The sequence below is a fragment of the Vulpes vulpes genome, chromosome 12 (genome assembly GCF_048418805.1).
Source record: "Vulpes vulpes isolate BD-2025 chromosome 12, VulVul3, whole genome shotgun sequence".
Lineage (NCBI taxonomy): Eukaryota > Metazoa > Chordata > Mammalia > Carnivora > Canidae > Vulpes > Vulpes vulpes.
Window position 1 is genome coordinate 142,831,713 of NC_132791.1, and position 27,953 is coordinate 142,859,665.

Below are 27,953 nucleotides of genomic sequence, written 5' to 3' on the forward strand. Positions count from 1 at the left end.
TGTAAATTAAAATCCCATGGAGGGGGTCGCCTGGCTGGTTCAGACTGAAGAGAATGTGACTCTTGATTTCGGGGTCACTAGTTGGAGCCTAGTTCTCTACATGTTGGGTGTAGAGATTACTTAAATAAATAAAACTTTAATAAATAAAAGATAATAAAATGTCACGGGAACAAATGACATTCTAACTTTAACTACACGGTGGCCACTCTATCCTTTGGAAAATCTTGGAATCACCCTGAACTGCTCTCTTGCTGTTACATTTCACATCCAGTCTATCAGCAAATCCTTTTGGCTCTACCTTCAAAATATATATCCACTTCTCTGCTGTGGCAGCACTGCCTCTCCTGGGTCTGCAGTGACCTCCTCACCGCTGTCTCTGCTTGCATATTTGCCCCTTCAGTCTGCCCACCAGTCTGCAAAATCCTTTTTAAAACCTAAGCCGGATCATGTCCCTCCTCTGCTCACATCCTCCAGCGACTCCTAAGAAAAAGCCAAAATCCTTATCATGACAACGATCCACGAGGTCCCACAGGAGCTGACTCACCTACATACCCCCCCCCCCCCCGCCCCGTCCCCCACCATGGCCATGCTCTTGTCACCTCTGCCCTCATCTCCTCCTACTCAGCTCCTTGTTGATTCTCTAGTACAGCTGGCTCACTCCCTTGAGACCTCTGCTTGGGCTGTTCCTTCTGCCTGGAACATTCATCCTTACACATCTGCTTGGCTCATCGCCCCTGCCCCCCAGGCCTTTGCTCAAATGTCACCTGCTCAGTGGGGTCCAACCTGACCATGTTTTTTAACAATTGCAGCCCACATTCTTTCCCCCAGCTGGCACTCCCAGTCGTTCCTGGCTCTGCTTTTTCCTTTCCTGTAAGGCTGGAATTTAATATCACATCTGACATTATATGAGCTCTTTATTATGCGATTGTTATGTATCTCTCCCCCCAAGAACACAGGCCATCCTTGGAATTTATTGTGCAAGGATGCATCCCAGGCACACAGAGTGGTGGTTACACCAAGTAAGTGGTGGTCAGCAGTGTTTGCCAATGAATGAAAGCCCTGATGAAGATGAGGATGGACATAAGAAATGGTATCGTTGCCCCTTCTCTTTATTTTTCCAGTGCTTGAGGTTCTAGATGGAGTGAAATCTTCACTGGCTCTGTCCACGCGCACATGACAGGCTGGTATTTGCTATTCAAATGTTGTGATGCGGGCAGCCTGGGTGGCTCAGTGGTTTAGCGCTGCCTTCAGCCCAGGGCAGGATCCTGGAGACCCGGAATCGAGTCCCACATCGGGCTCCCTGCACGGAGCCTGCCTATCCCTCTGCCTCTGCCTCTCTCTCTCTGTGGTTCTCATGGATTTAAAAAAAAAAAAAAAAAAACGTTGTGACACTATTTACCTGTGTTGCCTCCACACAGATGGGAACCACATTCAGAAAATTGACATCACAAGGTTGAAAGCCTTAAAGCCTTTCTCTCATTTCTGTGGCACACTCAACCTGCACACTGGAATCACCTGGGAACATGAAGGTGCTCAGGAAGTCGTGACAGAACAGGTCAGGGGTTCTGCTGGACAAAAGGATTTTAAGTGAATTGAGTGATGCTAATGTCAACCAGTTGTTTGTTTAAAGGCTATTTACTTTTTTTGAGAGGGACAAAGAGAGAGCAGAGTGTGCCAGAACATGAACGGGGAGAGGAGGGGCAGAAGGAGAAGCAGACCCCCACTGCTGAGCGGGGAGCCCGACTTGGGGCTCAATCCCAGGATGCTGGGATCATGACCTGAGCTGAAGGCAGACGCTTAACTGAGCCCCCCAGGCACTCCTGTGCAAACAGGTTTGAGAAGCACTGCTCCCAGTCAGGGCCAGTTCCAGAAAGCGTGGAGGGGAGGGGGTTATTTATTGACCAATGCTGTGAATGATGAAGCAAGCTGAAAAATCAGGGCAAGAAACCATGGCAAAATGAACTTGAATTTCAGCCTAAGCTTCTCTATAAATGAAAAGCCTACAAACGTTTTGCTTGCTATGTGCAAATAGGGCATTTCAATCTTTAGATGTTTGGAAGAAAAATCTAGAAGAAAAAGCTGCTCAATTGCAATCCAATTTTCAGGTATTTTTCTGTGTCACAGTGAGTTTTAATGCTTTCCTCCTCAGGTGCAGTTGAGATCGATGCAGACAGCATTGATATTTATAATTTCCCCTTTGTCCTGTCCTGCAGTGGATTTCACGCTTAACACAATCCATGCATTTTCCACCGTTTCCATGGATGGCTTAAAAGCAAAGCCAACTAAGGTTTACAAGTGAGGCTCTAACACTGAGATACGAAAGAGGGTCTTGCCAACTGTGGGGATCAGAATGCCAATTTCCACTCTATTCCAGACCATTAGTTCCTTGAGGCCTGGGAGCATCGTGTGTTTCTGTCCCAATATTCAGAATGGCACGCTGTACATGGCAAGCCTCGGCAAATATAGTGGGAAGATTATGTGGCAAAAATGACCTGTTAACACGTGTGGGGCATTGCTATAGTTTTGAAAGTTCTTCAGGAACACCTCCTAGAACCCTCCACTCTCCGACCTGCGTAAAGATTGTTCCTCCCGCTCTCCAGGCGCAGAGCATTTGGCTGGTGCATGGAAGGTCCCATGAGGACTTAAACATAGTTTTGGGAGTGAGAGCCCAGGCATCCCACAGCTTTCTCCCCCTACAAAACCACCAGTGAATGGGATCTTCAACTATAGAAGTTCAGCCTTCTGAACAGCCTATGCCTTTCTTCACATGTCCTCGTCCTTGGGAGAAAGGAGTTTATTATTGTTGTTCAAATAACAGGAGCTCAGAGATACTTTATACACAAGGGGAACATTGCCCCGACATGGATGTTAAGTTCCCTTAGCCTTTCGACTCGCTTAACATTAAAGCTTTTCGGCACTGTAAAGTTTCTCGAAAATTCACATGGTATTTCTGGCTGTGCTCCTTGGCCCTGCTTAGGGAGGTGGTACCGGAAACCTCACACGACAGCAAGAGAGCCAAGGTGTTCTGGCACACCAGGCAGGGTGGTTTGTCAAAATCAGAACCAGGCGTTCTGGGCTGGGCTAGGGCCCTCAGCCACAGGATGCGTGCAGGGAAGTCAAAGGCCTGGACTTGGCACCAACAGCTGGCTTCAGGACATCGCGTTGTTCGGGAGCCCGAGTGCTTTGGGGTTCAGGCATCTCCTCTGAGGACCAGGCCCCATCTATACTGCCTGCGCCGGCACCAAACCTGAGAAGCCGGGAGCAGACAGCTCTGTTTGTGGATTTTCTGTGTGTTAACTAAAAGTATAAATCCTGAACACATGCAAAAATAAAAAATTGGGGGAAAAACCTTCCACATTTTTAAAGAAATGTAGAAATTAGCAAAATGGAGCTCAGATGTCAGTGCCTAGTGGCTGACACCATGCTCTCTTCTCACAGAATGGTTTTCATTTAGAAATAGGACAAAGTCACTGCTTAAATACCTTTATTATTTTTTAAAAATTATTTGGACATTGATAGCTCTGCAAAATACTTCTCCCATCCCAAACCCTCAAACCCTTTCCACATGTCCTCCCTAAAGAAACAAAATATTCATACTTTGTGCCCATTCAAACCTAATTTTTAAAAACACGTAAGATTCAAAATCAAAGTTTTCTTTCTCAGAACTTGTTAGTAATTTTAAACCACAATGCAACATACTTAATGGCATTTCTTTTTAAAAATTAGCTTATCAGACTATTTTATGAGGAAAAAAAATCAATTCAAGGCCTTAGAATATAAATTCCCTGTTTCTGAAAGCAAAAGACATTGAAAAGCCCCTTTGCTCCCCTGGAGTTTGTGATTTCCACGTTACCAACAGAACCAGCACACAGATGGATTTTCTACTTTGTATTAGGCATTGCTCACTTGTGGACTGCTAAGGATGGGCAGGTGGGAAGGGAGGATTCCAGCACAGAAGAGGGACAAGGCTGGGAGCACAGGATGGAAGCTTTCTGAGCAGTGGAAAGCACAGCCGAATCCCTAGGATCCTACCTCATGGCCGGTTTGTTTGGGGTGGAGGAAGACGGTAGAAAATCTACAACCTGCACTGATTTCTTAATGATGAATACAAGCATCCACCAAAACTATTGCACATAGTACCAGAGGCGTGTAAACCACTGAGAAGGTTCAGGAAAGAAGATCCCCCAGATGGGGACGATCCCCAAAGTTCCTCTGGGGACTTGGAGAAAGAAAAGGATTGATGTTACCTGTTTGGGAATCACTAAGGGGAGGTGGACAAGTAATCCTGTCCCTATCTTCAAGTTCCTATCTTCAACCAGGCAGATTTTTATGGAAACAAATCTTTATCACGGAGGTGCCCAAAAGATCTAGCAAAGATATCACTTATTTTCCCCAATGCAACCGGTACACTTCATTACCTCGCTAAAAACAGAAGGAAGAAATTCTGATAGAACCTGACCCTTCTGGCTAGCTGAACAGCAGCAGTGTTTCAGATGTCCTTTCCTGCCCTCTCGACTGACCTCCAAAGCCACACAGACGGAGCCCTGATGAGCTCCAGGGGGTGAGCTCACCCCTCAGGTTCCCAGTGGGGCCTATATCCTTCAAGGAGCTTGCAAAATGCAGAGGTGTAGGGACATGCTGTGAGAAGGGAACCTGGGGGACGTGGGGGGGGGGGGGGCAGGGGGATGGGATGGATGGATGGGTCAGATGGCCCGGGAAAGCCACTGTCTCCTCTACTCACATGATGTCTGCCAGCTACACTAGAGGCTGTGCCAGTGTGGTCTCCTCAGTACTGTGCCATTGGCTTGCATGACCAGAGCCAGCCATCCCGATGCCTTGAGTTTCAGAATTGAGAAAACATTTGACTCATCTCTGCAAATGGATGTGAATCAAGTTTCCACTGCTGTCACTAGGACAATGTTTTGGGGGCTCTGAGAGCCCGGCCTCACTAGATGGGTTGGTCTTACCTCTGTACAAAGCCTTAGACACCAATTCCTTGGTGTCCCAGAGCCCACTGACTAGGTTCCCAAGTATTTCTCCTTTAACCTTTCCCTAACATTCAGTCTCAGTAACGTACAGTACGTATGTTGTCAAAAGGAAAGTCACTTTTTAAGAATACAGCATCTCCCTACTGCTCTTCTAGACCAAAGGGCCATATGTTTTCTGAGACCACACATGGATATGCAGCTTTCAGCCTGTTTTGCTCCTGTGCATTACAGCTCTCCCTCCTGTATTCTGAGCAAGTCTTGTAAACCACCAGCAAATGCCATGAGCTCCCCCCAACCCCAAAGCCCTGCCTGTATCTGTGGACTACAACTGATGCCAATCTAGTAAGCTTTTTAAAACATTAAAAAAAAAACAACCCAACACCCCCCCCAAAAAAAAGCCACACCCCCCCCACACACACACATCCACACACACACTTTGGCACGTGCGCCTTGAGTTATTCGAGCGTGTTCGTGTTCCCACCCCTCCCCCGCCCCAACATTTCAGAGTCGCTGTTTCAGGAGAATGACGGCCCCTTCTGCTTGATGGAAAAGGTCGCCTTGAAGCACTGCTGTTTTGAGTAGCAAAAGGAGGAGGTACAAATGCTAAACTGGCCCCAAAAACAGCTCTCAAGTTTAGCACTAGAATTTATGCAATGCTGCAAAACTTTTGTACCAGGATGACTAGTTTTAAACTGCTGGTTGATTAAATATACATTTACATATAGATATAGGTATAAAAATTACTAAGTCAACATTTGCTGTTTTCAATGTGAAAACGATAAAATGTAATTCTGAATAATTGTGCATTTGCCATAGGGTCCTTGTTAAAGGGACCATAAAAATAATTTTGTAATAAAAAAACTCTTTTTTTTTTTTTTTTTTTTTTTTTTAAGTTTAGTATTGCCCTCAAGTTCAAAAGTTTGGAGCAAACGTGCTGAGTAAAGCAGGATTGGAACCTGTTCCTGCCAGGGATCTGGAAGCCTTAAATTTAGTGATCCCCGATGATGGCAGGCCCATGGAACCTGCCAGCCACTGACTAGCTTGACATGAACACTGCAGGGCTGGGCAGCGCCAGGTGACCCCGTTAAGCAGCCTCTGCCTCCCATTTCATTGGCGGATGCTGCTGCAGCTCCTGGATTCCCTGCACAGAGCTCGGTGCGGGGGCACACATGTGCTGGGGCTCTGCTTTTTCTTGACCTACCAGACTAAGCAAGTGGGGGTTTGGTGGGGGAGGGCGGTGCAGAGGGCCAGGGTCTGGGTAGAGACCACTGAGCACCAAGGCTGAGGGTGACTCGGAGGGCTGACCTACTCAGTTGGAGGTGGGGATGGAGAAAGGAATGGGCCTTTCGGTGATACAGAAGTTAGCTGTGCAGGAAGGAAAAGTGCATTTAAGGTAGCTTAAAAACAGATTAAGACCAAACTGCTGCAGAGAGGAAGGAAGAACAGAGAACACTCCCTCCACCTGCCCTGCTGGTTGGCCATGCTCCTTGGATTCTGTGGGTTAACATTCATGCTTTCTGATGTGAGTCTGCTTGTGAAGACACAGGAACACATGTTCTCCTGGTTCTGGCAGGTACACAATTTTCTCGGCAAAGTTCTTTTTTGCCAAGTTCAGTTTTATTTGGTTCCTGCTCTGAACCGCTGTCACCGGAATTCATAGATGGGTGCGCTGTGTTCAGGAACGTGAGTTAGATTGAGTGACTGATACCTGTAATGCGGGAAGAGAGAGAAACAGGAGACAGTCTGAGCATCCTCAAAACCAAACAGGGGTTCTAAAAAGCCCTCCCTGTCACCGGAGCACCTGGTAAGCCACATGCTTCAACTGGAACATAGCTGCATCGCAGACCTCTTGGGCTGAACCAAATCTGGTTTTATTTCTATTTCTTTGGTTAATCCTCTGGAACTATGCATAAGAGGAGCTGCTTTCAGGCAACTTTCATGAAGCTTTCAGGCTTCATGTTCTGACCATGAAGTAAGCATGGTACGTCCCGTGAAAGGAGAGGCCGAGAAAGCTCTGGGAGAAGATGCAGACCGAAGCCCCAAGCCTCCTCCTCCCCCTCCACCTCTCTCCAATGTCTGGCACCTCAGCTTCTCCGGGACAGGGACCCTCAGGCTGGAATGTCCTCAGGGACTTCATGGGTAACACAGACACACCCCACTTCTCATGGAATAAAAAAACACCATGGAAAAGATAACTTCCTACCTAACCCCGGAGTTTATGTTCCCTTCATCATCATCTTCTCACCTCCCTAGACATGACACTAGACTCAGAACTTCAGAGTTCTGAGGTGTTTGTTTTTGCCCCTATAATAAGTGCTCTGAGTAGTTAAGCAGATGAAGGAAAAACAGAGGCCAGGACAATCCACACACGGGGATGATAACCTCCAGGGACAATCAGTGTTCACAGGGTAAATGTTAGCTTTCCCCTTACTCATTTCACATGGGACTGAGGAGGAGCAGGGGGAAAAGCAGCTTCTTTTTCATCACAAAAAAAAAAAAGAAAAAAGAAATCAAGATAATGCGTTAGCCATCTGAATATGTAAATCAAAGCCACTAGACCCCCACGTCATACCCACCAAAGTAGCTATAATTAAGACATCATAACGAGCGTTGGAGAGGATGTGGAGAAACTGGAACCCTTGTGCATCACTCATAGGAATGTGGAACACAGTTGGGTTCCAGTTGGGTTTAAGGTGGGTCCTTAAAATGTTACAGAATTACCATATGACCCTGCAATTCCACTCCTGAGTAGAGGCCCAGAGGAATTGGAAGCAGAAACTCAAACACATAACACTCACGTTCACAGCAGCATTAGTCACAAAAGGCAGAAGGGGAGAACATTATATCCATCAATTGGTAAAGGGATAAATAAAATGTGGCACCGTGGTCCCCCCATCTATGGGGGATACATCTAAGTACCCACAGTGAATGCCAAAAACTGTGGATAGTACTGAGCTCTAGATATGGTATGTTTTTTCCTGTACATAAACTTATGACAAAGTACAATTTAGAAGTAAGGCACAGTAAGAGATTACAATTTAGACGTAAGGCACAGTAAGAGATTAATAATAATAATTAATGATAAAATAAAACAGTTATAATAATATGCCATAACAACCGTTCTGTGAATGTGGTCACTCTCTCTCTCTCTCAAAATACCTTCCTGCACTGTAGGGTGTGAGATGGGAACCTGGCTGCGTGACGTGGAGTGAGGTAACTGACGTAGGTATGTGACCGAGTGTTAGGCTACCACTAACCTCCTGACACTGTCAGAAGGGGGATCATCTGCTTCTGGGCTATGGCTGACTGCAGATAACCGAAACCGCGGAAAGCAAAACCATGGATAAGGAGGGGCTAGTGTATATCCATACCACAGAAACTTATTTAGCAATAAAAACAAAGTGCTGATCCATCCTGCAACATGGTCAAACCCTCAGAGCAACACAGAGTGCAAGAAGCCAGACGCAGGGCCTTTAGTAGTGTGTGGTTCCCTTTATATAAAATATCCAGAATAAACATGTCTGCACAGAACATCAGTTAGTGGCTGCCTGGGGCTAGGAGGGGATGGGGAGTTGGGGTGGAAGGCACAGGGTTTCTCCTCGTGGTGGTGGGGGCATTTTAAAAATGATTGCAGTGATGGTCGCAGAACTGTGAATATTCAAGGCGACCAAATTGTATGCTTTACATGAATGGATCATATGGTATGTGAATTCTCTCGATAAAGCTGTTATTTAAAAAGAGGATAGAGCAGGTTTTCAAAACTCATTTGAAAACAGAGCAATTATGGAAACCCTATAATTGTGGCTCTCAGAGGAGTGGAGACTGTGCTGAGCCCAAGGGCATTTGTTTGCAGATAGCATTTTGCTGCCACTGAACAAGGAACTGGAGTCAACCCAGGGTAGCATCACTCACAAATCACCAAAGTGTGGAAAATGTGGAAGGGAATACGGTGTTTCCACATTCAGAAAGGAAATCAAGTATTTGGTAATATGGCTCCTTCTTCAGGTATAGCAAGTTATTTTGAGAAGCAGTGCTATGGCAGCAGAGTCCCCAAAAAAGGTGACAGAAGCTAGCACTTAGGGGATGGCACTCGGTCCTTCACCTCAAACGGAACACAGGGCAGGACCGCCAGCTCCACAGGGGCCCCTTGGTCACCAGACTGAGACTAAATGTGTGTGGGGCTGGCATCTAAGGAATGTGACCACAAAATTGGAAAGGCTGCTAACAGCAAAACTCGCCCTGTCCATGGTTGGATCTCACATTGTAGTTACTGATTAAATTTGGGAGGAAATACAAGAGCAGCCAAGGTTGGGTAGAGACACTGCTGATGATACAGAACCTCCTGAAAGCTTTTTAGCAGTGAGTTCCTTTATCGAGCACTTTGTTTTCATCTTATTTACTCTGATCTGTGGTTAGGGATAGGAGCCCCTCCTTGAGCAACTGAGATCAAACAGGCCCTCCACATGTAGATAGAGCATAAAAACTATGCAGAGACAGGTGGAGAGGTTTTCTTTTAGATTTGGCAAGTGAAGGGAGAGCCTGGGGTGGTGGGGGGGTGGCACAGCAGCAAGCCATCTCCTTTGCCTCTGGGATGTCTTACCATTCTGAACTCCTATGGTAATAGTAGCCCTCTATGGAGGCTGCCGACTTCTGGAAGCAGATGTAATAGAACCCAGCAAAGGAAGCACCACTGATGTCTTTGATCGTGTGGTCTGGGACCAGGAACTGTTCCTGCACACAGATGGGAGAGGTCAGTGACAGACAGTGTGCTCCAGCCACTTCTGGGGCTCCCCATAGCCTTCAGCTGGTTCTGAGGTTTCACTGTCACATGGCTTTACCCAGACTTGCGGGATGATGGTGCACATCTGCATTTCAACCTCATCTGTCAATAGCATTCATGTGCTGCTAGAGAATTTTAGATACTAATACAGAAGCCTGTGTCTTGAGCTCACCAAGATCAGCAATGAAGAGAAGGTCCTGTGGTCCTCACACCTCTTAAGTGAATCGATACCTACCTACCTACCTTTCAGAGCCCACAGACAGAACAACACAGGAAGAGGAAGTTTCTGCTCCGCTCCAGGAACTGGTGCTACGTTCCTGATCACCTCAAGAACAGCAGGCCGCTGCATGCTGAGGGCAGGTCAATCACCACTTGCCCCCGTAACACCCCCTCAAAGAGATAGATACCTCATCATCTGCCATCAGATTGGTACTATTCTTGCTCAGGCACCTTGGGAAGAGGCGAGCTTGTTATATCTCTGGCTGTGGCCAAGCTGAAAGGCCACATCCGGGCACCTACTCTCCCAGCGAGATGAGGTCAGTGGCCCCAGGGCCCCAAGAGGTCTACTGCAAGCCCACAGTGAGTCACTCTGAGAAGGTCTTTGGAGGCCAAACAACTCCACTGGCTTTTTTTTTTTTAAAGACACTCTCTGTCCCTTTCCTCAACCTTTGAAATTGTAGTTTTTAAAACTAATTTTAAAGTTAGAAGCTTGCGAGAATACTTCCTTTAGGGCTTTATTAGCTGGCACGTTTCCCAGTAGATGGCAAGCTCTCAAGGGCGGGACTCAGCTCTTACTTCCTTTACCTGGCCAGTGTCTAAGCAAATAAGTGATGACCCCCACACTCCTCCCCAAGTTATTAGCCATACAAACAAAAGACTGGGAATAACTACTCTAAATGATTCGTCTGTATGAAAGCTGGCAAGATTTCAAGATAAAACAGCTTTTTCCTGCCAACTAGGGAACCAGGGCTTGGAAGTGGGTGTCCATTCACAAAATGATTTCACAAACCTGCTTCACAATTTTGCTAGCCTGCGGCTGCAACACAGCAAATACCAGGCTATCAAAATAGGGAAACACAAAAGACTTGTCAGCCCAAAGCCAATCTAGCGAGTCCAGCCAGATGGAGCTCTTTGAGGGCTGGTGAGTGGAAAACGCAAATTCCATTCCTGGTCCCTCATTTCCTGCTGGAGGGAACCAGACAAGCAGGGAGCCTTGGCTAAGACATGCTGCACGAACAGTCACTACATGGTGCCTCGGCCCGTGGCTGAGAGTAGGAAATGACGGTGACTGACTCTGGTTCTCTTCTGAGTCCACAGAACACTGGAGATGACTCAACATGGAAAGTCAGAGGTGCCGACAGTGACCACCCGCCCCCAGCCACCAATTCCTCTGCTATCCACAAAACAGTTTCTCCAAACAGAAACCGTATGGCATGGCAGCAGTTCGCCACTGTGGCCTGGAGCTGTGCCGGCTTTTTACAAGTGTGTGAAGGCGCTACATGGAGACAAGCTGTAATGAGCACTGGGCACGGAGAGCAGGTGGGGCAGGGATACAAGGCAGGCACTGGCGTAGCCAGAAGACCACCTGGGCTGGGACCTTACCTTCCACCTCATGAAGACATAATCCCCATTCTTCAGCTCTTCATAATCAAAGTCATCTGAATTAAATGATTTTGCATACTGATAAAAAGCCAGAAACTTGCCCTGAAAGCAAAAAATAAAGCATGAGAACTGATCAAGGGAGGGAGAGGCTGGTATCAGAGCTGCCCTTCTTCTGTGCCCAGCAGCAACCACCTTCGCAAAGAGGTGACAGCTGCTAGATGCGGCCCACAGGAGCAGTAAAGGCTGAGCATTGGGGGAAGGGAGCCTGAGGTGTCCACTGGGCTGTGAACTCAGACCTGGACTCCAACTGAGGCACCACGGGGCTATACCTACCAAGTCAATGTGGTCCGGAGAAAGGCCCCAGGTTGGGAATGGATGCTATTCCGGGGGCCTTGTCTCAGGACACCTGACCACAAGCAAAGCCAGGAATGATCAGTGAGATATTTATATGTGAATCAACACAAAAGGATGAGAGGGCTTTACTAAAGCTGGGTCCTCTTACATAGTATATGTACTGGCTTAGGGCCAGTCAGTGGCCCTTACATAGTATTGTGGCTTAGGGCCAGTCAGTAGAAACAGGAAGTGGGTAATATATAATTAATTTCTTTTCTTTTTTAAAAATATTTTATTTATTCATGAGAAGAGAGAGAGGGGTGGGGTGGGGCAGAGACACAGGCAGAGGGAGAAGCAAGCTCCATGCAGGGAGCCCAACGTGGGACTCGATCCCGGGTCTCCAGGATCCCACCCTGGGCTGAAGGCAGCGCTAAACCGCTGAGCCACCCGGGCTGCCCTATTAATTTCTTTTTAAAAAGGAGACCAGAAATAGGTTATAAAACTGTGCCTCATGATCCTATTTTTGAAAATGGAAAAAAAAAAAAAAAAGGTTAATACCTGTTTTAACTTTGGGTATTGTTATTATATATAATTTTTTCCTTTCGCTCTTCTGTTTACTCAAATATTTAAAAAGTATATTAATTTTATTAAAAAGTATCTTAAATAAAATTTAAGGTACAGAGGTATTAACTCATAGAATTTGTCACATATTTCTATTCTAAATGGATTAAGTATATGGAATCTTGACCTAGGGTACCACTGTGATACCAACTTTAAATATCACTCAGGAAAACTTGAGAGTGAAAAACAATGTCCCTGATTCTAAATTATAGGCAGTCCTGGTCTTATTGTGTGTCACTTTATTGCTCTTTGCAGATATTGCAGTTTTTAAAAAGATTTATTTATTTATTTGGGGGAAGGCGGGGGGAGAGGGAGAGAACAGACTCCATGCTGAGCATGAAGCCCAATGAGGCTGGAGCTCAGGACCCTGAGATCACAACCTGAGCAAAAACCAAGAGTTTGATGCTTAACCAACCCAGGTACCTCCAGATATTGAATTTTTTTTTTATAAACTGAAGGTTCGGGGCAACCCTGTGTCAAGTTAAGTCGATTGGCACCATTTTTCCAACAGCATAGGCTCACCTCGTGTCTCTGTGTCCCATTTTGGTAATCCTTGCAACATTTCAAACTCTTCCATTATAATTATATATGTTATGGTGATCTGTGATCAGTGATCTTTGATGTTACTAACATAATTGTTTTGGGATGCCACAGACTGCACCCATATAAGACAGCAAAGTTCATTGGTAAATATTTTATGTATTCTGACTGTTCCACTGACTGGCCATCCCCCACCTCTCACCTTCTCTTTTGGGCCTTTCTAGTTGCTGGGACACAATATTGAAATGAGGCCAATTAATATCCCTACCATGTCTTCGACAGGTTGGAGTGAAAGGAGGAGTCACATGTCTCTCACCCCTGAAACCAAAAGCTAGACATGATTGAGCTTAGTGAGGTAGGCATCTCAGAAGCTGAGACAGGCTGAAAGCGAGGCCTCTCGCACCAAACAGCCAAGCTGGGAAGGCAGAGGAGAAGTTCTTGAAGGAAAGGGTAAGTGCCACTCCAGGGAGCACACGGATGAGAACAAAGCAGTCTTGGATGTGGAGAAAGGTTTAGTGTTCTGGAGAGAAGGCCAAACCAACCCCAACACTCCCTGAAGCCAAAGCCTAACCCAGAGCCAGGCCCTGACTCCCTTCCCTTCTGTGAAGGCTGGGAGGTGAGGAAGCTGCAGGAGAAAAGTCTGAAGCTAGCAGAGGTTGGTTCCAGAGGTTTAAGGAAAGAAGCCGTCTCCATACCATCAAAGTGAAAGGTCAAGCAGCAAGTGCTGATGCAGAAGCTGCAGCAAGTTCTCCAGAAGATGGAGCTCAGATAACGAATGAAGGTGGCTGCACTCAACAATAGATTTTCTTTTTTTTTTTTTTTTTTTTTTAATTTTTTATTTATTTATGATAGTCACAGAGAGAGAGAGAGGCAGAGACACAGGCAGAGGGAGAAGCAGGCTCCATGCACCGGGAGCCTGATGTGGGATTCGATCCTGGGTCTCCAGGATCGCGCTCTGGGCCAAAGGCAGGCGCTAAACCGCTGCGCCACCCAGGGATCCCAACAATAGATTTTCAATACAGATGAAACAGCCTTCTTTTGGAAGAAAATGCCATCTAGAACTTCCATAGCTGGAGAGGAGAAGTCAATGCCCGGCTTCAAAGCTTCAAAGGTCAGGCTGACTCTCCTGCTGAGGCTCATGCAGCTGGTGACTTGAAGTTGAAGCCAATGCTCATTTATTATTCTGAAAATCTTAGGACCCATAAGAATTATGCTAAATTTACTCTGCCCTTTCTCTATAAATGCCTGGATGACAGCATATCTGTTTACAACATGGTTGACTGAATACTTCAAGCCCAACATTGAGACCTACTTCTCAGAATAAAAGATTCTTTTCAAAATATTATTACTCATTAACAATGCACCTGGTCACCCAAGAGCTCCTGTAGAGATGTTTCCTGTAATATAGAGCTCCAGGAGCCCCACATGGGATTCTGGGGCTCTGGAGTGGGCTGGGAAAGTTATGAGAAGCTGAGTTCTGCGAAGGTGACTGGATTGCTAGGTGAGGAAGGGCCCAGAAGCCCAGCTCTTCATCCTACCACATCAAGGGTGGCCTTCCTTGTCCTGCTGTCACTCAAAATATTTCAGTTCAGCCTAACAGAGGAGATCCAGCTATTTCCCAGTGTTCTTATGCAAGTATGGAAAACGAACAGTTGGTTTCCAGGTATTTTATTTGCAGCAAATCTAGCTTAGAACTGACTTTTCATTGAGTCTCAAAGACCCTGCTTTTTTTTGCAGAACCGAGCTGTGCGGGAAGAGCCAACATTGGGCAGGATGGACCAGATGCCAGCTGGGAGCCCTTCAACTCTGCTTGCTTTCCTTTTTAAAAAAAAAAAATTTTTTTTAATTTTTAAAGATTTTATTTGAGAGAGAAAGAACATAAGTGAGAGAGGATGAGAGAGCACAAGCAGGGGGACAGGCAGAAACAGGCTCCCTGATCCCAACCCCTGGATCATGACCTGAGCCAAAGGTAGACACATAACTGGCAGAGCCACCCAGGTGCCTCCCAACTCTGCTTTCTGATACCAGCACCACTATGTACCACTCAGGCTCCCCTCAGGTTTCCTAACTGAGTATCCTAAGAGATTCAGACCTTGTTCATTCCCTCATATTATACACACACAAATGACTTACTTTCAGTGTCCATTTGATACAATTGGCAAAACACATAGCTTTCAAAAAATGGTTTTAAAAACTCAAGTTTAAATTTAATTGAAACTTAGCATTTGAAAGATGTTCCTTCCCTATCTCAAGTAGAAAATATGAAGAAGCAAAGTGGCTAATCTTCAGTGAAGTTAAGTAAGACGAGGGTCTGTGGTATGGAGTTCTCTCCAAGAACTACCACCAGAATCAGGAGAGAGCTTGAACAGCCAGGTGAGAGTGGCAGGGGGAAGCATGAGGAGTTCTAGAGTCTAGGTGGGTTTTTTTTTTTAATTAATTTATTTATTTATGATAGTCATACAGAGAGAGAGAGAGAGAAGCAGAGACACAGGCAGAGGGAGAAGCAGGCTCCATGCACCGGGAGCCCGACGTGGGACTCGATCCTGGATCTCCAGGATCGTGCCCTGGGCCAAAGGCAGGCGCCAAACCGCTGCGCCACCCAGGGATCCCTCTAGGTGGGTTTAGAGGGTGAGCACATTGGACTTCCTCGGTGTTACACCAAAATTCATTGGGGCGCCTGACAGTCTCAGTCAGTGGAGCAGGCAACTCTTGATCTCAATGCTGTAGGTCTGAGCCCCATATTGGGGGTAGAGATTATTTAAAAACAAAATCTCAAAAAAACTAAAGAACTGGGGCACCTGCGTGTCTCAGTTGGTCAAGCGTCTGCCTTTGGCTCAGGTCATGATCTCGGGGTCCTGGGATTGAGCCCTGCATTGGGCTCTCTACTCAGTGGGGAGTCTGATTCTCCCTCTCCCTCTGTGTGTTCACTTCCTCTCTCTTTCTCTTTTTAAAAAGCAACTAAAAAAATAAAAAAATTAAATAAAGCCAAAATTCATCATTGCCATGGCCAACTACACCAGAAGACTATTATGGCAGCTTGAGAAATGGATTTTTGTGGGGTTTTTTTGTTTTTTTTTTTTTTTGAGAAATGGATTTTTGAAGACATAAACTCGTGTGAAAGCCAATGAAATGACTGGAGGATAGCATCTCTAAGTTGTCTCAAAGTGTTCACTACCGGTGAGTGAGAATACATTCCACACTTCATAGGTAAAAGTGGAGGGACTGGAGTTCTCAGTGGCATCCTGATGATGCTTAAGTTGAGACTGTGTTTGTCGGTCAGGAGTTGAGTGGGCAGCCACCCTGGCTCTCCCAACACAGAGGTGCTGGTAGGAGAAGCAGCTTTCCAGAAACTGCATCTCTACCTCATGGCAACCCTAAAGACAGAGGCCATAGCTGTATGTTTCACAGGGTTCCCCCATATAGAGGAGATGAGAAAAGAACAGTGGACAGGTGGACAGGACAGGGGGACAGTGAGGAGACCCTTAAAGCTCAGGACAGTATGGAGACCCCAAGAGCTAAGTTCCTTGGCTCCTCAGCAACACCTGGGTAGCCTGGAGCAGACCAAATATCTACTCACCCAGTGTTTCCGATCAACGTCTTCATCTGCATCCCACTTCCGTGTTAAGAAAGGGTGTTTTTTGCTGATTATTTCTCCTTCAAAGAAGGTTGTAAGGGTTGGATACTCCTATGGTAAAAACCCAGATATCAAAATAAGATGTTGAATGGGAGTTTTGACCTTTCTTAAAGGAAAAATCAACCTTGCTTTAACTTTTTCCCAGGACTTTGAAAAAATGATCACACTGCTAAGCAATGACCCAAATGGAGTTAGGTCCAGTGATCTGCCAATGGCTGCGGATTTGACCTGAATTGGAGGTGCCCAGAGAGTCTCTTGGACTTTGTCAAAACCCTTCTATGACTTCACTTGCTATGTACTGATTACTCAAGAAAGAACTTGGACAAGTAAATTCTGAGTATTCTAGGATACAAAGCAGGTAGTAACTAAGTAGATGTTACTTTCTAAGGAAAACACTCAAAGAGGCTACAAAATCACAACATTCACAGCCAAGTCTCCCTCATGCCATGATCTGGCCCGTGGTTCTCAAACCAGTTCAGTCATTTGTCCCTTTTGTGCCCATTTTTCAGGTTTCCAGGGGTGGGTTGTTTTTGTTTTTTTGCAGAATACCTTGATACATTAGGTACCTTTAATTTAACTATATGAACTAAGGCAATCTATACTATCTATACTATGGAAAATATTTGTGAATCATGTCTGTGATGGAAAATCACAACAGCAGAACCAAATGCTATGGGGGGAAAAGTAAGCTGTCATCCTAATTGGGTGCTTAAAACACTTGTCAATTTTATTTGCTACTTGTTCATCTACTGATAAGGAGGCACCCAAGATTTCTGGGGGGGGGGGGGGGGGGGAACTAATGGAAGAAAAAGTTAACATTGTAAGAGGTCTCCATTTTTTTGCATTTGTAAAAAACCAACTAACTGACCAACCAATCAAACAAACCCTCAGTCCAGCCTGCCAGTCCCTGGTATTTCCTGGAAGCATGGTAAGGACGGTCACAGGCCTGGCAAACCATAAATTACAGTGCTAATGTCCCTGGGACCACAGAGGTCACACTTTCTTCTTCAGGTACTACATAAGCCCCTCTTATTCTGCATCAAACACCTACCCGTGTTTAAAATAAATCTGCTCCGATGGCTTTGCTACTTCTCTCAGCTTGACCTGCCACGTAGCTGGGGATGTCCCTAAGAGACACTGCCGCACTGATTCAGCAGCTCCTGGGAAACAGCACAGTCACTGGCACCATAGTGGACTGAAGAAGCCTGCTTCACTACACACCACTAAGGCTGTCTGTTGTCTTGACAGTGAACTCTGAAATACACAGCACCCTTCCCACCAAACCACAACCCCTTCCCCCAACAAGGGGCCTGGGTTCCTTGTACAGATATTTATGTATACAGAGTGAAGAAATTAAAGGGGGGAGATTTCCTAAATGGAGACTTGATTTTAAAGCTATAAACTAGGGGGATCTGGCTGGCTCAGTCCGTAGAACATGACTCGTGAGTCCGAGCCCCATGTTGGGGTGTAGAGATTACTTAAAAATAAAATCTTAATAATAAAATAAAATAAAATAAAATAAAATAAAATAAAATAAAATAAAATAAATAAAATAGGGGTGTCTGGGTGGCTCAGTCGGTCAAGTGTGTGCTTTCGGCTCAGATCATGATCACGCGGTCCTGTGATCCGGTCCCACATAGGGCTTCCTGCTCAGCTTGGAGTCTGCTTCTCCCTCTGTCCCTCCCCCCATTCATATGCTCGCTTGCGCGCTCTCTCTCTCTCTCTCTCCCTCCTTCTCATATAAAATCTTTAAAAAATAAATAAAATAAAATAAAGGTATAAACTAAATTATACTCATCTGTTTTAGGAAGAATTACTAATGGAGAAAGTTCTGTATTAGCATCAACTTGAGATTTTATTTATCTTTAAAAGATTTTATTCATTTATTTAAGAGAGAGAGAGTGAGAGAGAGAGTGAGTGCATATGCACACACAGGGAAAGAAAGGAGCCAACTCTCTGAGCAGGGACCTCCACTCTGGGCTTGATCCCAGGACCCCAACAGAGATAATGACCTGAGCCAAGGGCACATGATTAACCGACTGAGCCACCCAGGTGGCTCCTGGCTTGAGATTTTAAATGAAAAGCTGTACATATTTATTTTTCTGAAGTTTGAGCCTTAATATATTTTTAAAACTTCCACAAAAAAGAGATAAAGGAAGAAAATGATAAAGTGGTCCTCTTATGATACAAAGAAAATACTTATGGTTCAAATTGCAATTTTCCTAATAAATTGTTTCTGCGTTGAAAATGTTTCAGGCAACATATCAAGGTGACTGCAGAGTACCCCCAAACTCTGAGATTTAAAATAAAATAAATATTGCCTGATGAATGAGCATCAATTAGGTACAGTAGTTACCAAAAAGATGAAATATCTCTCAGGGCAGGACCAGGAAATTCAAGCACTTGGCTACAGGCAAACTGGCAGTAATTTTTAGAGCCAAAGGGAAAACTCTGTCTGTGGGAGGAACATCAAAAATACGAGTCAGATAGGAAGAGACGGAGCAGCAACCCTCCACCTCGAAAGCAAGCAAGGGCTTCCTACAGGCGGGTCTACCTATACTAGCAGGCATTTAGGTGGTCAAACCACTCCTCACAAGGATTCTAGGCCCACCAAAGCTCCCTGGTTTGATGGGTCTGGTTTTCCAGGTAGACCCACCTCGTGAGGGATTAACACCAATTGGCTACTGAGTCAGAGGGAACTTCGGGAACATGCATGTGCCTCAGTTTAGAAATGAGCAAACGAGCACTCCTGTGTATACATCAGTCTCGGTGAGTTTGGTTAGTGTGACCTATCTCCTTGGTTCAGACAGGTCCAGCAGAAGCTTGGCAGAAGCTTCCAAATCAATCTAGTGAGTGAGTGGAGAGTCTGGCCATGACTCCCTAAAGGCTGGGCTCCTAGGCCCTCTGCCAGCTGCAGGGCCTCCCTAGAAATGACCCTTCTCTCCATAGGTGGCTGCCTCAGAACTGCAAAGGAAATGTTACCTGACACCCATTCTTCACAACCCTGGGATTTCATTTCCAGAAGGCATATAAACTCTAAAAACTGTGCTCATTTGTGAATGTGAGGTAGCCAAGAGACAAATGACCTCCAATTTCATAGTTCATTTTCTATACTGTCTGCACGAGGGAGACTAGGGCTCAAACCCAACCATTTAAATGGGTTTTATTAAAATAAATCACATGTGATGTTTTCACAACTATACACGGAAAAGCAAATAAGCACAAATACCTGTATTTTATTTTTTATTTTTTTAAAGATTCCATTTATTGATTCATGAGTCACACACACACACACACAGAGGTAGAGATATAAGCAGAGGGAGAAGCAGGCTCCACGCAGGAAGCCCGATGTGGGACTCGATCCTGCGACTCCGGGATCACACCTTGAGCCACCCAGGGATCCCGAACAGCTGTATTTTATAACATAGATAACAAGGTGATTCAGAGAATCATCACTCTTTTTGGCATTTTAGTGACTGTACAGTGCCCACATGTCGGATTTAGAATTTAAAAAGTGTTTAAGACAGTTGTTCAGTGCCGTGATTGCACTAAAAACCAACGAATTGTACATATTAAATGGGTGGATTGTACAGTATGTCAACTATCTCAGGACAGCTACTAAAAAAGGTGGCTAAAAAAGATAAAATTCAAAGAATCTTGAGGAGTGAGCAGGCCCTAGGAAGCTCAGAAACACAGCCTCCTTTAGATTAAATGTACCATTGCGAGGGGCACCTAGGTGGCTCAGTGGTTGAGCGTCTGCCTTTGGCTCAGGTCGTGATCCCAGGGTCCTGGGATCAAGCTCCACATCAGGTTCCCTGCAGGGAGCCTGCTTCTCCTTCTGCCTGTGTCTCTGCCTCTCTCTCATGAATAAATAAATAAAATCTTAAAAACAAAACAAAACAAAACAAAACAAAAAAAACACCATACCTGAGCCTGCTGCTCATCATAGAGCAGACCAGTCTGGGGCAGCCATGCGCAGACAGGAACGACTGGCCAGGAGGATGGTCTCCTCATTCCAGTCATGAACCTAAGTGCCCCCCACCCTTCCTCAGGGAGCCTGGCAGCTCGTGACTCAGAGGAGCTTCTGTCAGGTAGGGTTACTTGCTCCTGATGAAACTTTGCAGAAGTTCTGGATGCTGGACGTCATTTGGGGATTCTTAATGCTACTTACCATTTTCATGCAGCTTCCTATTGCCAGAGTGGCTAGTTTTAGAGTCAGTGGTAGCATTCCACAGGACAGAATTTGTTAGTTTCCTTATGAAGCTAAATGTTTATGTTCTGCACTCAGTAAATGCATCTGGCTGCCTATGAGTTGAGTATATTCTGTTTATTTTCTACTACCGCAAATTCAAAGGCTGGAATCCTTCATTTTGCTTATATTTTCTTCCCCTAACTCGATGGGCTAAGTTTCTAGGGTGAGGAACAGGTTGCCTTTTCATCTCAACAAACTAGGAACCTCTCAAGCTTCTAATATAGAGAAGTGGGAGAACCAGAGCGAATCAAAGAGAGGGAAACAATTGTTTCAAGACGGAGGATGATAAATGCCTTAGGATGCCTTGATTTGTATCACATTAGAGTTTGCCTCTTGCTCTTACATTGTTTCCTCCCTGTCTAGGACAGGTGCCTGGAGTAGACAGCACAGGTTTATTTTACTTTAATTATTATCCAAGTAGAGCTGACCCACACCATTACGTGAGTTTCAGGTGTACAACATAGTGATTCGGCAATGCTATGTGTTGTGCTGTGCTCGCTATATGTATTAGGTATTTTTCATTCTCATTTACAGATGAGGAAAGAGAAATGAAAGCACCAATAAGGGGCAGAGCAAGGATGTCACTCTAGCCCTTTCCATGGCTCCATGAAACTGGGCCATCGAGACAGTGAAGGCTGATCAGGCCAACAGGGCACTGCAGCTAGGTCAAGCCCAGGCCCTCACGGTAGAGTTAGGCGGCCAGCTCAGTCCCATCCTTCCTCTTCCTGTTTACTCACTAGCAAGGAAAGAAAGGATGCTCTCTCTTGCTTTCCATATTCCCAGGAGTTCTGTGATTTAAAAAGTTGGTTCAAAGAAAGGAAAACACTCTACATTTCCATAGCAGCTATGTCTGTTAGAAACTGGATGATCACTTTTCATTGTTCCAGTGAGCTCAGGGGTATAAGGAATGCCAAAGACCTTGGGTCTGGAAGGTTTAATGCTTATCTCAGAAACCATTAGACTTATGACAACGGGTAGCCATATTCCTACTCTATTTTTCTTTTCCACCGAGGATTAAAAGTAAAATCAATAGTGTCGGGAACACTGTGACTTACTTATAAACTTTAAAGATTTGTGCATCTGTATACTTTCCAACAGGACACATCAAAACTGCATGCTTCGTGTGTGTGGTACAATAACAACACTTCACAGGGTGCTTTAATTGGGCCTCAGGGTCAACGAGGCTGGCCCTTTACACCCTGAGAATGCCCCACGTGCAGCCCACTGTCTGGTTCTAGTTCATGGGAAGGAGTGCTTACCTCAGTAAGACCTTTTATCTTCAGGTACCCACAAAGGTAAGAGTTCCCCGTGTCCACATGCTGGAAAGAAAGGACACACAGTCTTATTACAAACAGAGGAACCACTGGGCGACAAGCTGGGGGTGCTGTGGAAATCCATGCATCTGGCGGTCAGAGGCACTCCTTTGAGGCCAGGTGGGGTAAGGGAGGCCAGGAGGTTGGTGCCCGCTGAGCACAGCCAGGGCTCACCAGCTTTGAGATCTCCGTGAGTCCTCCCTCCCCACGGGCCTGTTCAGATGAAGCAATCTGATCCCAGGACCCTCTCAACCTCCTTCAGCTGAGTATCTTGAGACCAAAGTGCCTTTCTGGAACAGGGAGCCCACTCAATACAGGTCTCCCACTGGTCCAAGAAGTATACTTTTCCCCAACATTTACACTAGGCACAATCCTGCACTATTTCTTTATGAATTGGGCAGCATATTCAGGAAAGGCATCTTATGAAGACTGCTCTGGCAAAGATTTCAGTTATGAACAAAAATACTGACCCCAGATCAGAACACATCATAAATGCCCCCTCTTCCCATTTTATATACCAATGCTTCTATTTCTTGATGTAAGAATTAGAAGGCTAAAATAAGCAGGGGTAACAGGCATGGGAGATTCTGAGGCTTTGTATCCACCAATTATGGATTGCTGAGACACTGCTGAGTACCTACCCAGCAACCAATTTCCTACTTTTCCATGCTGCCAGGGCCCAGATCCTGTTCTGGCACCCACTCTGCCCTCACAAGACCTGGTCAGCCCTGATGAGTCTAAGGCAAACATGTGCCCTTTCCCCTTGTGAGTCATCGGTTTAGGGGTGAGTGACACAGTTCTGACCAATCAGATATGTGTGTAAGTCTCCTGGGTGTTTCTGGGAAAGATGCTGACTTTCGATGAGGCTCTCTTTCTTTCCCTGGCGGTGGCAGTATCTGCACACAGTGCCCAGTCCCATGGCAGCCATCTAGAGACCATGAGGACAAACAGGTCAGGAAATGCCAAGGATGGCAGCAGAGAAACATGGAAGGAAATGGGCCCATGAATGAGCCAATCTGGAACCAAGCCACCTCCAAGCTTCTTGTAATCTGAGATGCTGGGTTCACTCATTCTTTAAACTATTTTGAAGTGGTATAGTTACTTGCAGCTGAGTGCACCCGAACTACTACATTTCACCCAAATCTATACAGATGGATCCTGCACAGATTTTCAGATTTCATGGTAATTGAGCTCACTTACAAAGCAAACCCCTGGAACGAGAGCAAACCAAAGTATAATGGTACTGTGGCACATTCAGATTTTAATGTTAAGTGAGATCTCATTTTAAGCAGCTAGGAAAGTTTTGTGGTATTTATCAGATTTGGGGGCTTAACTACTTTCATTTACATCATCAATCAAATGCTATGGCAATCCTTAAAAACTGTAATGAACACAGTCAGCCAGATGAGGTCAGCACCAAGGCAAATGGGCTTCAGTGAAGCTGAAATGCTCCCACAGTTTGGTGCTGGTGACAAAGGTACTCCATGTAAAAACCGCCAAAGCATTTCAAATATCCTCATCTGCTGGCCTTGACATTGGATGTTATCTAGAGTGGCTAATCTGCACTAACATGGTTCAGCAAAGAACTTTTATTAAAAGACACACAGCTCTAACCTGAGGCCTTAAATTTCAGGTATGCAATTCTCATTGAATTCAATATAGTTTGGGGTTTCACAGCTGCTGGAAAAGATATCAGGTGGCCAGGATACCTGCTAATAAGATTAAAAACTGAACTGGAAGTTGGCAAACATTTTGCATAGATTATCACATGCTCAAGAATCAGGATTTCAGTTTGGCCTCCATTCAACCTTGTGTGTCTCTCATTCTGCCCAAACTGCTCTTGATGACGGTCTGTAAACTCAATACACTACAATGCAGAGAACTTTAACTGAAAGCCAGGCCAGCATCTCGATGAGAAAGAAAACAAGGCAAATGTTGAGCATGGAAGTCTCACAGCACAGCTGTGTCCAACAGCTGCTCTTTCTAGTACCCCTTCACAGTGACCCTGGCCTTCACTCTAGTCTTGGCTCCATGGATGGCAGAGGAGAAAGTTACAGTAATAAGAGCAACAAGGAAAACCCAGCTGGAATCTCACAAAGGTTTGGGGAACTCTAAGCTGGAATTTCAAAAAAAGAAAGTGCTCCAAAAAGCCCACAAAAAGATGTGCAACGTCATTAGTCATTAAGGAGATTCCAATCAAAACCACAATGAGAAACTGCTTCACACCCACTAGCATGACTACAATCAAAGCGATGGATGATAATGTGCAATTGTCAACAAAGCTGTGGAGAAACTGGAACCCTCATATACTGCTGGTGGGAGTGAAAAATGGGGTAGGCACTTTGGAAACTGGTCTGGCAGTTCCTCAAAATGGTAAACATAGAGTTGCCATGAGACCCAGCATTCCACTCCTAGGTATGTACCCAAGAGAAATGAAGACGTGTCCACATAAAAGCTCATACAGGAATGTTCACAGCTTTGTTACTCGCGATAGCCAAAAAGTGAAAACCACCCAAATATTCATCAAATGCTCAAATAAATGCATCAAATAAATAAAATGCTGTATATCCATACAATGGATTATTATGCAACAACAAAAAATATCGAAGCACTGATACATGCTATGGCATGTGTCATGGCAAACCTTGGAAACATGATGCTTAGTGACAGAAGCTAGACACAAAAGGTCACAGATTGTATGATTCCCTTTATATGAAGTGGCCAGAATAAGCCAATCTTAAGGAAAATTTAGTAGTTGCCTAGAGTTGAGAGGGTGATAGCTAAGGGGTAGGGCTCCTCTTTGGGGTGATGAAAGTGTGCTAAAATTAGATTGCAGTTATGCTACCGAACTCTGTAAATACATTAAAAACACCTTAGATGGGTGAATTGTATGGTACATGAATTATATCTCAATGCAGCTGTTATAAAAAAAAGAAAGAAAAAAAGAAGCAGGAAAGAGGCTGAGGTATAAAAGGCATAAGTATTCTAAGAAGGCTGAATCCAAGAAACTAGTCCTGGCTGAAAAACCAGGGCAACAATAGGGCAATTTACATGCCACTTTCTCAATGATGGACAAACAATCCAGATGTAGGGCAGCATTCCTGGGCATGACTGTGGCTCCCACCTCCCACCATCAGACATCCTCCTGAAGTGGCTTCAAGCCATCAGCCAGGTTTCTGCTCTGGGCTACCCTGAGATCAATCATGCACCAGCTCAATCACCACTTCTATTGGTTCACAAGGAAATGGCCAGCTGACAAGACTTCAGAAACAACACACCAATGACAAAACACGGGGTGGGGGTGGGAGGTGCTGAAGAAACCAAAGATGACTTCCCTTTGACACTTAGTGACCCTGGCAGGAATCCCCTACCACATCAGAAACCATCAAATTACACAATGGGCACAAATTCAAGATCATTCCAAACATGACCCCCACCAAGGATCTCACCTCCAGAATTTAATGATTTGTTGCCAAAAAAGGGGGGGGGCCTTTTCCTTCACACTAAATTCTCACATTTTAAGTAAGAGAAGAGGTATCACCACATTATGCATATAATTATGAGCCAAATGAATCAGTCACAATAGTTTTCCACTTTTAATAAATACCGTGGCTCATGAGAGAAAGTAAGGTTTATAGGCCAAAGATACAATTAACACAAAGATGCAGTTTTTCCCAACCGAAAAAAGATCAAACTATTGATTCCGGCAAAACAGTAAGAAAAAAAAGAGGCTAATGATGCTCTGCTGTTAGCAGAAAAGAAAATGAATCTCCATCGTCTTTTGGGTAGGAGATCTACTTGCTCAGAAGAGAGGCTGTTCAAGATTTAACAGTTTTAAAGAGCCACAGGCACATAAGGCAAAGACATATCTCACGTTCCTATCCTCACACATGGGAGCGGTAAGGTGGCCCACTGGTCCTCAGAGCTTCTGTAAAGCCTTTCAAGGAGGCAGATGGGGAAAGGCTTTGGGGAAGAACCTAGAAGGTGGGGCCATCAGGCTAAGGGATAAAAAGGCAAAGGGAGGAGAAAAATGGGTCGGTCCTGAGGCAGGCAGGGGTAGCTACACAGGAATGGTTTTGTGGGGAAAGGAGAGAAAAAGGATTATCAACTACTGTTGATCTCTGGCTAGGAAAAAATTTCAAGTGTGTTACTATTTGCCCGAGAGGGGTGAGGTGCAGAAAATGGCCAGAGTAGGGAAAGCTGTAACTCCAAAGCTATCAGGGGCTAGCAGCAGGTACTTAGAAATCCAGGTCAAACTTGGGGGGAGGAGAGGTGGGGGGGGAGGTATACAGACAGCAAGGAAATACCCTGTGAGAGATAATACTGGGTGAGTTCAATTTCCCAGCACATGGGTATCAGAGACCAGGAGGAAGCCCTGGCTGTGTAGATAAAAGTTAAGAATGCAGAAAGAGAGTCCCCTGGAGCCAAGGAGGAAGATGAAGGTATAGGTTGGGGAGGTATGGGTAGACAGGCCAGGGAAACTGGACCTGGAGGTGGCCAGAGAATGGAGGTAAGGACCATGAGAAGCCTAGAGCAGGACTTGGGGCTTAGGGCGCCTGGGCCAGGAAGAGACTGGGGTGGGGGTGGGGGGCAGGAGGCAAGATCCCAACAAACTAGGAGGAACTCCACCCAGCAGCACCCAGAATGTGAGTGCCTGGTTTTGAGGGAGTACCAAAGGCTAGGAATCAGTTGTGGGTTGGGGGCTCTCAAGCTCAGGGGCTAACGGAGGAAGTGTGCTCCCAGGTCCGAGGGAACTGCCTAGACTCTCCCAAGGAATAAATCCTGGGAGGAGGGCCCCAAGGTTTGAGGATCCCTGAGACTGAGCAAAGGGGAGGGGAGGATTGTCTCAGGTCTGGGATATTTTGACGTGGGCCCAGCCAAGGGTAAGGTCCCGAGTCAGGAGAGACCAATGGAGAGTTCTTCAGGGTCTGGGAGGGACTGGAGGGAGGGCTGCTCTCCGGGCGACAGGTCCTGGGGAAGAAGGACTGAGGTCTGAGGGTGGCCAGTGACGGGGGTGGGGTGGGGTGGGGGCTTCCGGATCCCAGGCAGGCCGGTCACGGGCTTCGAGTCTGGGAGAGTGTTCAGGGTCTGCCAGGAGCTGCTCACGACAGGCTCCGGGAGAAGGGGCAGGTCAGGGTTGGGCTTGGAGAGTGTGAGACACCAGCTGGGCAGGTCCCGGGGGGTGAAGCGCCTGGTGCAGGAGGCCCGGCGGCGAGGGCCTGGTCCGCGGCTGCGGGCTCGAGGAGCCGGGGGCGGGCACGGCCCGTGAGCGCCGCGAGGAGGCCCTCGGGCCCCGGCCCGGCCCGGCCCGGCGCTCACCTGCAGCACCACCTCTACGTCGTACGAGTTCCCCTTGCTCTTCTGGTGGCCGCGGAACTTGGAGCCGCTGTAGAGCAGGCTGGTGGCCACGCCGGGCTGCTGGGTGTTGATGGGCGGCGGCGGGATGAGCGAGGCCGCGGAGGCGGCCGAGGCACCGGCCGGCGGGGGACACTCGGTGCGGACCGGCATCGCGGGGTCCCCCGGAGCCAGGGCTGGGGGGAGGGGGAGAGGAACCGCCGCCGCCGCCGCGCGGGAGCCGAGGGGGGTGGCAGGGAGGGAGGGGCCGGGGCGCGCACGCGCGGGGTGGGGGCGGAGGGGGGACCACCCGCCCGCTGCCTGCGGACCAAGCGCTCCGGCTGCCACCGGGACCCCGGGACCTGCGAGCAGGGCCTCCCTGTCCTGAGCTGAGTCCCCCTCCCCACTTGCCCTCGCACACACACCACCCTTTGGATTGGCTCAGGCGCGCCGGGGGGGCGGGAACAGGCTCACGCGGCGCTTCCACCCATTGGCGGGCGGGGAAAACACGTGGCGGGGCGCGCGAGGAGCCCTCTGGGACTTGTAGTCTTCTTTC

At 46.4% G+C, this 27,953-nt stretch overlaps 1 protein-coding gene across 1 annotated transcript; it reads right to left on the reverse strand.

The window, feature by feature from the left end:
• Nucleotides 1-5,842: 5,842 nt before the first annotated feature.
• Nucleotides 5,843-27,823, reverse strand: GID4 (GID complex subunit 4 homolog). Its single transcript, XM_072730538.1, has 6 exons — nucleotides 27,383-27,823; nucleotides 22,010-22,069; nucleotides 16,442-16,549; nucleotides 11,371-11,472; nucleotides 9,589-9,719; nucleotides 5,843-6,696 (listed from the first exon to the last, which is right to left on the reverse strand). Exons 1-6 carry the CDS (start codon nucleotides 27,569-27,571, stop codon nucleotides 6,633-6,635), a joined length of 654 nt encoding a protein of 217 aa, XP_072586639.1. The 5' UTR covers nucleotides 27,572-27,823; the 3' UTR covers nucleotides 5,843-6,632.
• Nucleotides 27,824-27,953: the final 130 nt, after the last annotated feature.

Coding starts and splice junctions, on each gene's coding strand:
- GID4 (XM_072730538.1), bottom strand. CDS start 27,571: ATGCCGGTCCGCACCGAGTGTCCCCCGCCGGCCGGTGCCTCGGCCGCC. Junction 11,473..16,441: donor ACGTTGATCGGAAACACTGG/GTGAGTAGATAT, acceptor TTTTGCTTTCAG/GGCAAGTTTCTGGCTTTTTA. Junction 6,697..9,588: donor TACCATAGGAGTTCAGAATG/GTAAGACATCCC, acceptor CCCGCATTACAG/GTATCAGTCACTCAATCTAA.